The 15,854-nt window shown below is 45.0% G+C and overlaps 1 protein-coding gene across 1 annotated transcript in view; it reads left to right on the top strand.

Moving 5' to 3' along the window:
* Positions 1–1,235: 1,235 nt before the first annotated feature.
* The window catches only part of LOC311134828 (protogenin B-like), a gene marked incomplete at both ends in the record, with an annotated part of 39,693 nt that continues 25,074 nt past the window's right edge, over positions 1,236–15,854 (top strand). Inside the window, 7 exons of the mRNA XM_084168608.1 lie at positions 1,236–1,305; positions 2,046–2,345; positions 8,055–8,199; positions 11,354–11,490; positions 11,698–11,878; positions 12,484–12,599; positions 14,508–14,667. Of these exons, the coding sequence (XP_084024734.1) occupies positions 1,236–1,305; positions 2,046–2,345; positions 8,055–8,199; positions 11,354–11,490; positions 11,698–11,878; positions 12,484–12,599; positions 14,508–14,667 (1,109 nt within the window). The remainder of the gene's footprint in view (positions 1,306–2,045; positions 2,346–8,054; positions 8,200–11,353; positions 11,491–11,697; positions 11,879–12,483; positions 12,600–14,507; positions 14,668–15,854) is intronic.

Below are 15,854 nucleotides of genomic sequence, written 5' to 3'. Positions count from 1 at the left end.
ATGGGTAGAGGGATGAAGGGTCGGGTCCATTGTCAAAAGGCACAGCCACTCCAGGTCCATGGTGGCCGGTTGGATCAACAGCTGAATTCATTCAGGAAGCCAGCTGACCCGCTGCCATCAATATCTCCTCATAATTACCAAGTTCAATGGTCAAACAGAGCAGCTGTTTCATATAGGGACCTGATCACCAGTTTTGTATCAATGCATTGGTCCTTGGTAACTGCTAGCTAAACCTATAAACCACATCTAAGAAATATCTGGTGTTGCCAGCAATTGTTTGGATAGAATATGGTGCAGCATTGGGGAACATCCTGGGCCGTCCCTACGCGCGTACACACTTGCCAAGTCTATTTCTATGGGCACAAGCACTGTTCATGGCACACACTGTTCCCACCCCTCTTGTTGGCGGAGAGAATTTTGAAGGTTTAAAGCTTATTTCCTGCAATTCTACACATTTTATCATAGGATGCAAATAAAATGTAGCAGTTTTAAAGATAATTTTCTTGCAATTCTATACATTTTAGGAGATGCGCTTATCCAGAGCGGCTTACACTTAGTGAGTGCCTAATTTTTTTTTTTTTTTTCATACTGGCCCCCCGTGGGAATCGAACCCACAACCCTGGCGTTGCAAGCGCCATGCTCTACCAACTGAGCTACACAGGGCCTTGTCTATTGTGTATTCATGTGATATTTTAGTGACAAAAAAATTACAACAATATCTATGGGCTAAAAACGTTGGGCTAGTTGATTTGGACATTTCTGACAAGTTATAAATAGCTCTCTGAGGTCTGCAATGACTGACATGACAAGAGGAACTGATGAAGCATTACCCAATTTAGAAATTGCACCTTGTTTATTCTACTATTACAACTTTTAAGTTTAAAGCGGGACTGAGTTCCTAAAAAAAAATTATATATATATATATATTATTATTAATTAAATAAATAAAATGGGGGGGGGGGGGGACCTCCACGCCCCCCTGCCGACCTCCGTGCCCCCGGCCGACCCCTCCCCCAAAGTTTGGGAACCACTGGACTGTAGTGGAAACCCACGACGTGCGCCCATCGATTAAAGCTTGGCTCGAGTAGCACATGCGCCGTCAGGGGGAGGGGGTCCCAGCCGGAGTCCCTCTCAGATGTTGTTGCAGCCCAGGTGTCATTGGTCATTTGGGGAGGCTCGCAGCACGATAGGAAACGGCGGTCCTCCTTTATAGAATGACAGAACAATCGGAATAAATGGCGATTTTCAAAAGGAATCTACACCAGCATTGTTTGCTGTTTTTTGTTTTGTTTATTCCACTATCAGGTTAAGTAATTGTTTTAATTTTTCTGTATATTTTATGTGTCAGTAGTTATTTGCAACTGCAAGAGCGTTTGAGGTCCGTGTTTGTGTGACCAGATATCAACCGTACCAGACCGGATGACCACAGAATGTGGCCACGACCTTTGGGCGGATATTATACCCGGCAAAAAAAGGATGCACGAGAATAAGAATATATTTTATAACATAAAAGGGGAAAAAAGCTACTATTCTGTGTAAAATGCATTACTTTTAGAGGAATAGAGTGACTGACTTGAGTGGCTGTGATTGTTTTGGGCAGAGTCCAGTTGTTAATTCCTGCATGGACCAGGACCATGCATTCAAATATTCAAATTAACTGATTTTTTCCAAATTCAAACGGACAATTTAGTGTCTCCTTGGTCTCATTAACACTGTATTGTTTACCAAGTAACCTGGGTAATAACTAGGCTATACACCATATCTGAGTTATTTCTTTTTCTTTCTGTTTTTGATGTATTTATCAAGACCAAACAGACAGGAAATAAGGAAACGATTACATGAATAGGTAGAGAAAGTTACACTAAAATATATACACTGCTATAATACACTACTATGATAACCATGCAAGTATTGTGCAATACATAAGGACCCAATAGAGTCCCTTACTGACTCCACAGACCTGACAGGACAGGCCTGACATATCAACGTCTTCCTCTCCTCCTCCTTTCATCTCATTAACGGTCCCCTCTCCTTTCCATTTCCAGGTGTTTTTTGTTTCAGTGAGCTCTCCTTCATCACAGAACCCAGTGGTGTTGTAGTGATACCCAGGGATCCAGCGGTCCTGGACTGTGTGGCTCACGGACAGCCTCCCATCACCATCAGATGGCTGAGGAATGGAGTCAGGCTAGCGGAGAGCGAGCGGCTCCAGTTCCTGTCCAACGGCTCGCTGTACATACCTGAGGTCAGGAGAGACGGAGAGGAGTCGGACGAAGGGTTCTATCAGTGCCTCTCCCAGAATAGATATGGAGCCATGTTAAGCCAAAGATCCCGACTGACTATCACAAGTAAGTATGGAGCATGAGGTAACAGAATGTGTCACTGGAAAGCATACAGTGAAATGTATATACAGCTTAAAGGTATATCAAACACTACAGAACAATAACAACAACAACATTTGTAATGACACACACACACACACACACACACACACACACACACACACACACATACACACACACACACACACACACACACACGCGTTATTGAGAAAAGTCCTCTAAAGCTTTCCTCAGTAAAGGTTCCATGTCATTAGACCAAGCCCAGTGTAGCTCAGTTGGTAGAGCATGGCGCTTGCAACGCCAGGGTTGTGGGTTAGATTCCCACGGGGGGCCAGTATGAAAAAAAAAATGTATGAAAATGTATGTAGTCACTCTGGATAAGAGTGTCTGCTAAATGACTAAGATGTAAAAATTATAAGGTGTACAGGCTTATCCTTATTGGTGGTAAAAGCTTATTGTGGAGTTATAGACTTGTTTAAGGGTCAGTGAAGTACTGATGGACAGTCTGAAAGCTACTAAAATACTCAGGATAATAGGTTATATGTGTAATATGGAAACACACACAGGCCTACACACTTTCACACACACAATATCCTGGAAAATGTGTTCAGTCAGTCTGCCGTGTTCTTGTGTTGGTGCGTTGTCAGGGTAGACCAGTGCTCTCTCTGTGGTGTGGTCTGTTACACAGAGGAATCTCTCAAAGGCCTTTCACTTTTAGCCCTTTGTCTGGCCTGCCCTGACTGGCCCTGACTGGCCCTGACTGGCCCTGACTGGCCCTGACTGGCCCTGACTGTTCCTGACTGGCCCTGACTGGCCCTGACTGGCCCTGACTGTTCCTGACTGGCCCTGACTGGCCCTGACTGTTCCTGACTGGCCCTGACTGGCCCTGACTGGCCCTGACTGGCCCTGACTGTTCCTGACTGGCCCTGACTGGCCCTGACTGGCCCTGACTGGCCCTGACTGGCCCTGACTGGCCCTGACTGGCCCTGTCTGGCCGTGACGGTTCCTGACTGGCCCTGACTGGCCCTGACTGTTCCTGACTGGCCCTGACTGGCCCTGACTGGCCCTGACTGTTCCTGACTGGCCCTGACTGGCCCTGACTGGCCCTGACTGGCCCTGACTGTTCCTGACTGTTCCTGACTGGCCCTGACTGTTCCTGACTGGCCCTGACTGGCCCTGACTGGCCCTGACTGGCCCTGACTGGCCCTGACTGGCCCTGACTGGCCCTGTCTGGCCGTGACGGTTCCTGACTGGCCCTGACTGGCCCTGACTGTTCCTGACTGGCCCTGACTGGCCCTGACTGGCCCTGACTGGCCCTGACTGTTCCTGACTGGCCCTGACTGGCCCTGACTGGCCCTGACTGGCCCTGACTGTTCCTGACTGTTCCTGACTGGCCCTGACTGTTCCTGACTGGCCCTGACTGGCCCTGACTGGCCCTGACTGGCCCTGACTGGCCCTGACTGGCCCTGACTGGCCCTGACTGTTCCTGACTGTTCCTGACTGTTCCTGACTGGCCCTGACTGTTCCTGACTGGCCCTGACTGGCCCTGACTGGCCCTGACTGGCCCTGACTGGCCCTGACTGGCCCTGACTGGCCCTGACTGTTCCTGACTGTTCCTGACTGGCCCTGACTGTTCCTGACTGGCCCTGACTGGCCCTGACTGGCCCTGACTGTTCCTGACTGGCCCTGACTGGCCCTGACTGGCCCTGACTGGCCCTGACTGGCCCTGACTGTTCCTGACTGGCCCTGACTGGCCCTGACTGGCCCTGTCTGGCCCTGACTGGCCCTGACTGGCCCTGACTGGCCCTGACTGGCCCTGACTGGCCGTGACGGTTCCTGACTGGCCCTGACTGTTCCTGACTGGCCCTGACTGTTCCTGACTGGCCCTGACTGGCCCTGTCTGGCCGTGACGGTTCCTGACTGGCCCTAAAGAAAAGGCATTAGTTTGTCCACATATCAGTGGACAGGACAGCTGGCCTATTGAGCATCACCAGGCCAGTTCTTACAAACACAACCACAGGGGTTGGCTTGACTTTAGTCTGGTTTATCTTCCTGTAGGACATCATTTAGGGATGGGGGGTATTATAAGTATCACATATTCCTTGTTTATCAAAAGCAACACCAATATCAATGTTGCTTTAGTTTATTTGATGTCTTGAAAATAGTTGTTAGATCTGACAATGATGAGCATGGCTCCTGAAGGGTTAAAAGGGGGCGTCTCTCTCTTTCTCTCTGCTGCTCCCCATCGGTCCAGAGAGATCAAGGAAGTGCATGGGAAAGGCTTTGTGTGATGTCACCGCCTGGCCCGCCTGCTCTGAGCTCCGTGCTGTGGCCGGAGGTTGCCCTGTCCTGCTGTCCTCTGTCCTTTCACTAGTCCGTCACTGGTCCTTTCAGTGGCTCTCCAGTCGCTGGCCTCTCCCACACTCACTATCTGTGTCAAGGGCAACTCTATTGTTCTACGTATCTATAGGCTAGGCCCGATCTGTGTCAAGGGCAACTCTATTGTTCTACGTATTTATAGGCTAGGCCCGATCTGTCAAGTGGGTGACTAGGTTGTGTTATTCCTCTCAAACATTTGAAAAAAGCTCAGGAAAGGAAAGGAAAGCCACAAGAGTTCTGTGGAGAAAAAAAATATATATATATACATATAAAAATAAAAAAAATAAACATATTGTAAAGTGGTTATCCCACTGGCTATAAGGTGAATGCACCAATTTGTAAGTCGCTCTGGATAAGAGCGTCTGCTAAATGACGTAAATGTGAATGTGATGTTTATTGCGTCCGGTTTTAGTTTAACAACAGTCAGTGTTATGGCACCTGCAGTAGCAACATGCTCTATGACATCACACGACATCCTCAGCTTTACAGTCATACTAGAGCAACATTGTTTCATATTCGAAATATAAACAACTAACAAAAAACGTGAAGCATTAGTATATGCAAGTTTTTTGGTAGACAACAGCTGACCAGACTGATAACAGTCTTTAATCCGACCGGGTCTCCCCCCAATTTGGGCTGAAATTGAATGGACAGGGGGGCTGGGGTGAACCCTGACCTCTCTAAGGGAACCTTTGTGCAGTCTGACCTGTCCGTTAATCTGCTGTTTACGACAGAGCTAGGTTGGGCTGGGCGGAGTAGTCTGCTGCTCAGGCCACGCCCCCAACGTGGTTGACCCCAACCACCGCCAGAAACCCCCACCAGAGAGGATGGCTTCGGCGCCTTATCTATGGGTGGAGATTAGCTAGATGGACATTAGATCATGTTAACAAGGCCCAGTGTGGTGAGCACCTAGGCCTACATGCCATCATGGTGCGATTGTTTTCAAGATGTTTCTGCTGTTAAACTTGATTTTTTAAATAAGAGATTTAGTTGATTATCATATGCAATGAGGAAGGCAGCTCTCTTGGCAACATATGCTGGCGTTTCCTTTCTATCCAATCCAGGGCAAGGATGACCTTCTCCACGTTAGGGTTAGCTGTTATTTGTGTACAATATTGGTGTCCTTGTTAGGCTTCAAATTAAAAAGGAAATATCTTTAATTCAAATCTGCTTTAGAGCAACATTTTAATGTTGACTTTAATAGGAGAAACTAGTCATTGATTTTCTTTAACATGGTATTGACCTGGTCCTGTTCCTGGGGTCTTTAACATGGTATTGACCTGGTCCTGTGACTGGGGTCTTTAACATGGTATTGACCTGGTCCTGTGACTGGGGTCTTTAACATGGTATTGACCTGGTCCTGTGACTGGGGTCTTTAACATGGTATTGTGTATGTATTATGTACTCAACGGTCAGGCAGACAGATCCTTCTAGTATTCATTATTGAAGATCTCTGTGATAAATCATTATTGAAGATGTCTGTGATGAATCATTATTGAGGATGTCTGTGATGAATCATTATTGAAGATGTCTGTGATAAATCATAATCATACTTTTACTATTTGTATTTATCTTCCTCCTCCTCTTCCTCCTCCTCCTCCTCCTCTTCCTCCTGTCTTCCTCCTCCTCCTCCTCCTGTCTTCCTCCTCCTCCACTTCCTCCTGTCTTCCTCCTCCTCTTCCTCCTCCTCCTCCTCCTGTCTTCCTCCTCCTCTTCCTCCTCCCCCTCCTCCTCCTCTTCCTCCTCCTCCTCCTCCTCCTCCTGTCTTCCTCCTCCTCCTCCTGTATTCCTCCTCCTCTTCCTCCTCCTCCTCCTCCTCCTCCTGTCTTCCTCCTACTCCTCCTCTTCCTCCTCCTCCTCCTCCTGTCTTCCTCCTCCTCCTCCTCTTCCTCCTCCTCCTCCTCTTCCTCCTCCTCCTCCTCCTCCTCCTCCTCCTCTTCCTCCTCCTGTCTTCTTCCTCTGCCTCCTCCTCCTGTCTTCCTCCTCCTCCTCCTGTCTTCCTCCTCCTCCTCCTCTTCCTCCTCCTCCTCCTCCTCCTGTCTTCCTCCTCCTCCTCCTGTCTTCCTCCTCCTCCTCCTCATCTTCCTCCTCCTCCTCCTCTTCCTCCTCCTCCTCCTCCTCCTCCTCCTCCTCCTCCTTCATCTATCTGCAGTCTTAAAGCCTTATCTCCTGAGAGCCAGCCCATTGATTAGTGTTGATTTATGACCATACATCATTCAATGCCATTCTCCCATTGATCTATTGATTGGTATATTGATTGGTCTATTGATCCGAACAGCTGGCCAGCTGCACAGCTGATTGGCTCAAAGACAAAATCATGGTGGCTGGGATGTGTCAAACTCCCTCATGGGTTCAGATCCCATTTCTCACCATCAGGGTTTGACACACTTGACCTCCTCTCTTCAAACTATAGATTGAAAGCTGAATATTCAAATTCCAAGCAAGTTGTTGAAATCAATGAAGTCGTTTTGTGAAACACTTGATAACAAGTTCATAAAATAAACCTTTTCATGGTTAGGCCTACAGGCCTTCCTGTCAGTCATTTGTTCTTAACTGCCTCACCTGGTTAAATAAATAAATTTGAATATGTTGCACCAAGAACTCATAAACATTTTAGTCATTTAGCAGACGCTCTTATCCAGAGCGACTTACAGGCGCAATTAGGGTTAAGTGCCTTGCTCAAGGGCACATCGACAGATTTTTCACCTAGTCGGCTCGGGATTAGAACCAGCGACCTTTCGGTTACTGGCACAACGCTCTTAACCACTAAGCTACCTGCTCTCTTAACCACTAAGCTAACTACCTGGTTATTCTACACATCTATGACTGCATATCATCCGATTGGAGTTTTCCTTATTCTATCATGTTCTAAGGGCAGCTCTGCCTTGTGGTCAGAAATACATTGGGCCTTATGGAGAGTCAATACTAAACGCAGTAACCACTGCTTCCTTTGGCCAGTCTGTGTGTTGTGTCCCACAGCTAATTAGATCTTCTGAGTGGCGCAGTGGTCTAAGGCACTGCATCGCAGTGCTAACTGTGCCACTAGAGATCCTGGTTCGAATCCAGGCTCTGTCGCAGCCGGCCGCGACCGGGAGACTCATGGGCGGCGCACAATTGGCCCAGTGTCGTCCAGGGTAGGGGAGGGAATGGCCGGCAGGGATGTAGCTCAGTTGATAGAGCATGGTGTTTGCAACGCCAGGGTTGTGGGTTCGATTCCCACGGGGGGCCAGTATAAAAAAAAAAAAAATTATTCATTAACTGTAAGTCGCTCTGGATAAGAGCGTCTGCTAAATGACTAAAATGTAAATGTAATTGGTCTTTCATTGTGTGTTCCAGAAATCTCACAGTTCGTGGTGCATCCCATCCCTTTGGAGGTGACTGAGGGTTCCGTGGCCAGGTTCAGCTGTCAGGTGACCTCTGACCCTCCTGCCAGCGTCACCTGGGAGCTAGACCAAAGCACACTTCCGCTGGAGACAGACAGGTACAGTGTAGGAATATGGTTAGTACCAGGACAAAATGTGTTTAATTGTAAAAGGTTCTACGAGCGATGTTTAGGGTCTGCAGCTGGACGGGGCTTTCCTACACGAGCTGTGGTCAAGTGGTCTCTTTTTTTCTGATTAAACGTTCAACTCGTTTTTTTTTAATCATACTAGTATAGTATTGATATGTTACATGTTATGTTATGGTACAATTCAATATACAAGACCACCTCTGTCTCTTGATTTTATCTGAATCTCATTGCTTTTTGGGGTTGTGTTTATACTGTTCTGTCACGTACTAACCATCACTATCCATTATACTGTTCGATCATGTACTAACCATCACTATGCATTATACTGTTCTATCATGTACTAACCATCACTATCCATTATACTGTTCTATCAGGTCCTGGTACTAACCATCACTATGCATTATACTGTTCTGTCAGGTCCTGGTACTAACCATCACTATCCATTATACTGTTCTATCAAGTCCTGGTACTAACCATCACTATCCATTATACTGTTCTATCAGGTCCTGGTACTAACCATCACTATGCATTATACTGTTCTATCATGTACTAACCATCACTATCCATTATACTGTTCTATCATGTACTAACCATCACTATGCATTATACTGTTCTATCATGTACTAACCATCACTATCCATTATACTGTTCTATCAAGTCCTGGTACTAACCATCACTATCCATTATACTGTTCTATCATGTACTAACCATCACTATGCATTATACTGTTCTATCATGTACTAACCATCACTATGCATTATACTGTTCTATCATGTACTAACCATCACTATGCATTATACTGTTCTATCATGTACTAACCATCACTATGCATTATACTGTTCTATCAAGTCCTGGTACTAACCATCACTATCCATTATACTGTTCTATCATGTACTAACCATCACTATGCATTATACTGTTCTATCATGTACTAACCATCACTATGCATTATACTGTTCTATCATGTACTAACCATCACTATCCATTATACTGTTCTATCAAGTCCTGGTACTAACCATCACTATCCATTATACTGTTCTATCAAGTCCTGGTACTAACCATCACTATCCATTATACTGTTCTATCAAGTCCTGGTACTAACCATCACTATGCATTATACTGTTCTATCAAGTCCTGGTACTAACCATCACTATGCATTATACTGTTCTATCAGGTACTAACCGTCACTATGCATTATACTGTTCTATCAGGTACTAACCATCACTATCCATTATACTGTTCTATCAGGTACTAACCATCACTATGCATTATACTGTTCTATCAGGTACTAACCATCACTATGCATTATACTGTTCTATCAGGTACTAACCATCACTATGCATTATACTGTTCTATCATGTACTAACCATCACTATGCATTATACTGTTCTATCAGGTACTAACCATCACTATGCATTATACTGTTCTATCAGGTACTAACCATCACTATCCATTATACTGTTCTATCAAGTCCTGGTACTAACCATCACTATCCATTATACTGTTCTATCAAGTCCTGGTACTAACCATCACTATCCATTATACTGTTCTATCATGTACTAACCATCACTATGCATTATACTGTTCTATCATGTACTAACCATCACTATGCATTATACTGTTCTATCAAGTCCTGATACTAACCATCACTATCCATTATACTGTTCTATCATGTACTAACCATCACTATGCATTATACTGTTCTATCATGTACTAACCATCACTATGCATTATACTGTTCTATCATGTACTAACCATCACTATGCATTATACTGTTCTATCATGTACTAACCATCACTATCCATTATACTGTTCTATCAAGTCATGTTACTAACCATCACTAACCATTATACTGTTCTATCAAGTCCTGGTACTAACCATCACTATCCATTATACTGTTCTATCAAGTCCTGGTACTAACCATCACTATCCATTATACTGTTCTATCATGTACTAACCATCACTATGCATTATACTGTTCTATCAAGTCCTGGTACTAACCATCACTATCCATTATACTGTTCTATCATGTACTAACCATCACTATGCATTATACTGTTCTATCATGTACTAACCATCACTATGCATTATACTGTTCTATCATGTACTAACCATCACTATCCATTATACTGTTCTATCAAGTCCTGGTACTAACCATCACTATCCATTATACTGTTCTATCAAGTCCTGGTACTAACCATCACTATGCATTATACTGTTCTATCATGTACTAACCATCACTATGCATTATACTGTTCTATCATGTACTAACCATCACTATCCATTATACTGTTCTATCAAGTCCTGGTACTAACCATCACTATCCATTATACTGTTCTATCAAGTCCTGGTACTAACCATCACTATCCATTATACTGTTCTATCAAGTCCTGGTACTAACCATCACTATCCATTATACTGTTCTATCATGTACTAACCATCACTATGCATTATACTGTTCTATCAAGTCCTGGTACTAACCATCACTATCCATTATACTGTTCTATCAGGTCCTGGTACTAACCATCACTATCCATTATACTGTTCTATCAGGTCCTGGTACTAACCATCACTATCCATTATACTGTTCTATCATGTACTAACCATCACTATGCATTATACTGTTCTATCATGTACTAACCATCACTATGCATTATACTGTTCTATCAAGTCCTGGTACTAACCATCACTATCCATTATACTGTTCTATCAAGTCCTGGTACTAACCATCACTATCCATTATACTGTTCTATCATGTACTAACCATCACTATGCATTATACTGTTCTATCATGTACTAACCATCACTATGCATTATACTGTTCTATCATGTACTAACCATCACTATCCATTATACTGTTCTATCAAGTCCTGGTACTAACCATCACTATCCATTATACTGTTCTATCAAGTCCTGGTACTAACCATCACTATGCATTATACTGTTCTATCAGGTCCTGGTACTAACCATCACTATCCATTATACTGTTCTATCAAGTCCTGGTACTAACCATCACTATCCATTATACTGTTCTATCAGGTCCTGGTACTAACCATCACTATCCATTATACTGTTCTATCAGGTCCTGGTACTAACCATCACTGTCCATACAATGTCTCTCTAGAATCACAGTCCTGCCCAACGGAGTTCTCCAGATTCAAAACGTCCAACTAGAGGATGCTGGGAAGTACCGCTGTGTGGCCACCAACATCGGCAACCGCGTCAAGAGCAGCGAGGCAACGCTCTCCGTTATCAAACCAGGTGTTTGAGAATAAACTGTCAACACCACATTTATTCAATCGCTGTGTGAGAAGCCACTGCTTCCTTTAGTCAATCTGTGTATTTCTCCTATGGACAGCTGTATCATACCTCCACTTCCTTGTATATTTCCATACACATGTACAGAGCAACATTGTTATTGCTTTAATACTTATTAGACATGTGTCTTGGTCTTCCTATCTGTTTCAGGTGTTGGCCCTAAGCCCCGTCAGAGGCCCCGGATCATAGCGGGCCCCCAGAATGTGACGGTGTCCCTCCACCACACTGTGGTTCTGGAGTGTATTGCTACGGGCAACCCCAGACCCATCATATCCTGGAGCCGAGCCGACAGTAAACCCATTGACGTGCACAATGCCAGGGTGCTGGGCAGGTAAGAGGGGCGGACAGACCCCATGGATGTTTTTAAATCACGCTTAAACTGAGCGATCAGCGATCTGACGTTACCCAATACTGCTGTTGACTTCGTTCATGGCTGACTATAATACCTACCTATATAAGGCCATAATGACCATCCTATTTAGCTTGGCCTTTTTTCTTAAATTATATTTTATGTTTTTAACCCCTTTTTCTCCCCAATTACATGATATCCAATTGCGATCCAATTACGATCTCATCGCTGCAACTCCCCAACGGGCTCGGGAGAGGCGAAGGTCGAGTCACGCGTCCTTTCGGAAAAACATGACCCGCAAAACCACGCTTCTTTGCGCCCGCCCGCTTAACCCGGAAGCCAGTTGCACCAGTGTGCCGGAGGAAACACCGTTCAGCTGACGACCGGGGTCAGCCTGCAAGCGCCCGGCCCTTAGCTTGGCCTTTAATCAGTGGTTGTATTAGTATTATTTTAGATATCTGTTGGGTTTTACGTTATTTCGTTTTTCTATGGTGCTGTTTTAACTGTAAAGTGTGTTTCACGTTAAAGTGTGTTTCACGGTAAAGTGTGTTTCAAATGTGTAAGTCAAGTTTGATGTGTTCCGTCAGTGGGAACCTGTTGATCAGTGATGTGAAGCCTCAGCACGGTGGAGTCTACCTCTGTAGAGCCACCACACCAGGAACACGCAACTACACCACCGCTGCTGCCAACCTCACCGTGCTAGGTGGGTACACTACTTGGGTACATTTCCTGCACACAGAATAAGCCTGCTCAGTCGATACTAACCTCATCTACCCGTTAAAGGGGAAACTAACCTCATCTACCCGTTAAAGGGGGAAACTAACCTCATCTACCTGTTAAAGGGGGAAACTAACCTCATCTACCCGTTAAAGGGGGAAACTAACCTCATCTACCTGTTAAAGGGGGGAAACTAACCTCATCTACCCGTTAAAGGGGGAAACTAACCTCATCTACCTGTTAATGGGGAAACTAACCTCATCTACCCGTTAAAGGGGAAACTAACCTCATCTACCTGTTAAAGGGGGAAACTAACCTCATCTACCTGTTAAAGGGGAAACTAACCTCATCTACCCCTTGAAGGGAGAAACTAAAGGGGGAAACTAACCTCATCTACCCGTTAAAGGGGAAACTAATCTCATCTACCTGTTAAAGGGGGAACTAACCTCATCTACCCGTTAAAGGGGGAAACTGACCTCATCTACCCCTTGAAGGGAGAAACCAAAGGGGGAAACTAACCTCATCTACCCGTTAAAGGGGGAAACTAACCTCATCTACACGTTGAAGGGGGAAACTAAAGGGGGAAACTAACCCCATCTACCCGTTAAAGGGGGAAACTAATCTCATCTACCTGTTAAAGGGGGAATCAAACCTCATCTACCCGTTAAAGGGGGAAACTAAAGCGGGAAACTAACCTCATCTACCTGTTAAAGGGGGAAACTAACCTCATCTACCCGTTAAAGGGGGAAACTAACCTCATCTACCTGTTAAAGGGGGAAACTAACCTCATCTACTCGTTAAAGGGGGAAACTAACCTCATCTACCTGCTAAAGGGGGAAATTAACCTGATCTACCCGCTAAAGGGGGAAACTAACCTCATCTACCCACTAAAGGGGGAAACTAACCTCATCTACCCACTAAAGGGGGAAACTAACCTCATCTACCTGTTAAAGGGGGAAACTAACCTCATCTACCTGTTAAAGGGGGAAACTAACCTCATCTACCCGTTAAAGGGGGAAACTAACCTCATCTACCTGTTAAAGGGGGAAACTAACCTCATCTACCTGTTAAAGGGGGAAACTAACCTCATCTACCTGTTAAAGGGGGAAACTAACCTCATCTACCTGTTAAAGGGGGAAACTAACCTCATCTACCTGTTAAAGGGGGAAACTAACCTCATCTACCTGTTAAAGGGGGAAACTAACCTCATCTACCCGTTAAAGGGGGAAACTAACCTCATCTACCTGTTAAAGGGGGAAACTAACCTCATCTACCTGTTAAAGGGGGAAACTAACCTCATCTACCTGTTAAAGGGGGAAACTAACCACATCTACCTGTTAAAGGGTGAAACTAACCTCATCTACCTGTTAAAGGGGGAAACTAACCTCATCTACCTGTTAAAGGGGGAAACTAACCTCATCTACCCGCTAAAGGGGGAAACTAACCTCATCTACCTGTTAAAGGGGGAAACTAACCTCATCTACCTGTTAAAGGGGGAAACTAACCTCATCTACCCGTTAAAGGGGGAAACTAACCTCATCTACCTGTTAAAGGGGGAAACTAACCTCATCTACCTGTTAAAGGGGGAAACTAACCTCATCTACCTGTTAAAGGGGGAAACTAACCTCACCTACCCGTTAAAGGGGGAAACTAACCTCATCTACCCGCTAAAGGGGGAAACTAACCTCATCTACCTGTTAAAGGGGGAAACTAACCTCATCTACCCGCTAAAGGGGGAAACTAACCTCATCTACCCACTAAAGGGGGAAACTAACCTCATCTACCCACTAAAGGGGGAAACTAACCTCATCTACCCGCTAAAGGGGGAAACGAACCTCATCTACCCGCTAAAGGGGGAAACTAACCTCATCTACCTGTTGTTATGTCCCTCCAGAGCCTCCGTCCATGGTGGAGAGGCCAGAGAGCCAGACCCGTCCCAGGGCTGGCACTGCCCGTTTCATGTGCCAGGCTCAGGGCGTGCCCCCACCTCGCATCACCTGGCTGAAGAACGGAGAGGAGGTGCACCTGAACGGCAGGATCAAGATGTACAACAGGTAGAACCTTAACTTTATTACACCTTATTAAACATATTAGAAAATTCAGCACTTATCCCTAAACAAATCAAAATAGATTTACAGTGAGGGAAAAAAAGTATTTGATCCCCTGCTGATTTTGTACGTTTGCCCACTGACAAAGAAATGATCAGTCTATAATTTTAATGGTAGGTTTATTTGAACAGTGAGAGACAGATTAACAACAAAAAAATCCAGAAAAACGCATGTCAAAAATGTTATAAATTGATTTTCATTTTAATGAGGGAAATAAGTATTTGACCCGCTTTCAATCAGAAAGATTTCTATAAAAGGTGTATTTTATACAGTTAACGAGCTGAGATTAGGAGCACACTCTTAAAGGGAGTGCTCCTAATCTCAGTTTGTTACCTGTATAAAAGACACCTGTCCACAGAAGCAATCAATCAAACAGATTCCAAACTCTCCACCATGGCCAAGACCAAAGAGCTCTCCAAGGAAGTCAGGGACAAGATTGTAGACCTACACAAGGCTTGAATGGGCTACAAAACCATCGCCAAGCAGCTTGGTGAGAAGGTGACAACAGTTGGTGCGATTATTCGCAAATGGAAGAAACACAAAAGAACTGTCAATCTCCCTCGGCCTGGGGCTCCATGCAAAATCTCACCTCGTGGAGTTGCAATGATCATGAGAACGGTGAGGAATCAGCCCAGAACTACACGGGAGGATCTTGTCAATGATCTCAAGGCAGCTGGGACCATAGTCACCAAGAAAACAATTGGTAACACACTACGCCATGAAGGACTGAAATCCTGCAGCGCCCGCAAGGTCCCCCTGCTCAAGAAAGCACATATACATGCCCATCTGAAGTTTGCCAATGAACATCTGAATGATTCAGAGGAGAACTGGGTGAAAGTGTTGTGGTCAGATGAGACCAAAATGGAGCTCTTTGGCATCAACTCAACTTGCCGTGTTTGGAGGAGAAGGAATGCTGCCAATGACCCCAAGAACACCATCACAACCGTCAAACATGGAGGTGGAAACATTATGCTTTGGGGGTGTTTTTCTGCTAAGGGGACAGGACAACTTCTCTGCATGAAAGGGATGATGGACGGGGCCACGTACCATCAAATCTTGGGTGAGAACCTCCTTCCCTCAGCCAGGGCATTGAAAATGGGTTGTGGATGGGTATTCCAGCATGACAATGACCC

Source organism: Coregonus lavaretus (assembly GCF_964263955.1).
Source record: "Coregonus lavaretus genome assembly, chromosome: 9".
NCBI classification, from domain to species: domain Eukaryota; kingdom Metazoa; phylum Chordata; class Actinopteri; order Salmoniformes; family Salmonidae; genus Coregonus; species Coregonus lavaretus.
Note: the sequence above shows the minus strand (reverse complement) of the source record. Positions and strands in the feature narration are given on the sequence as shown.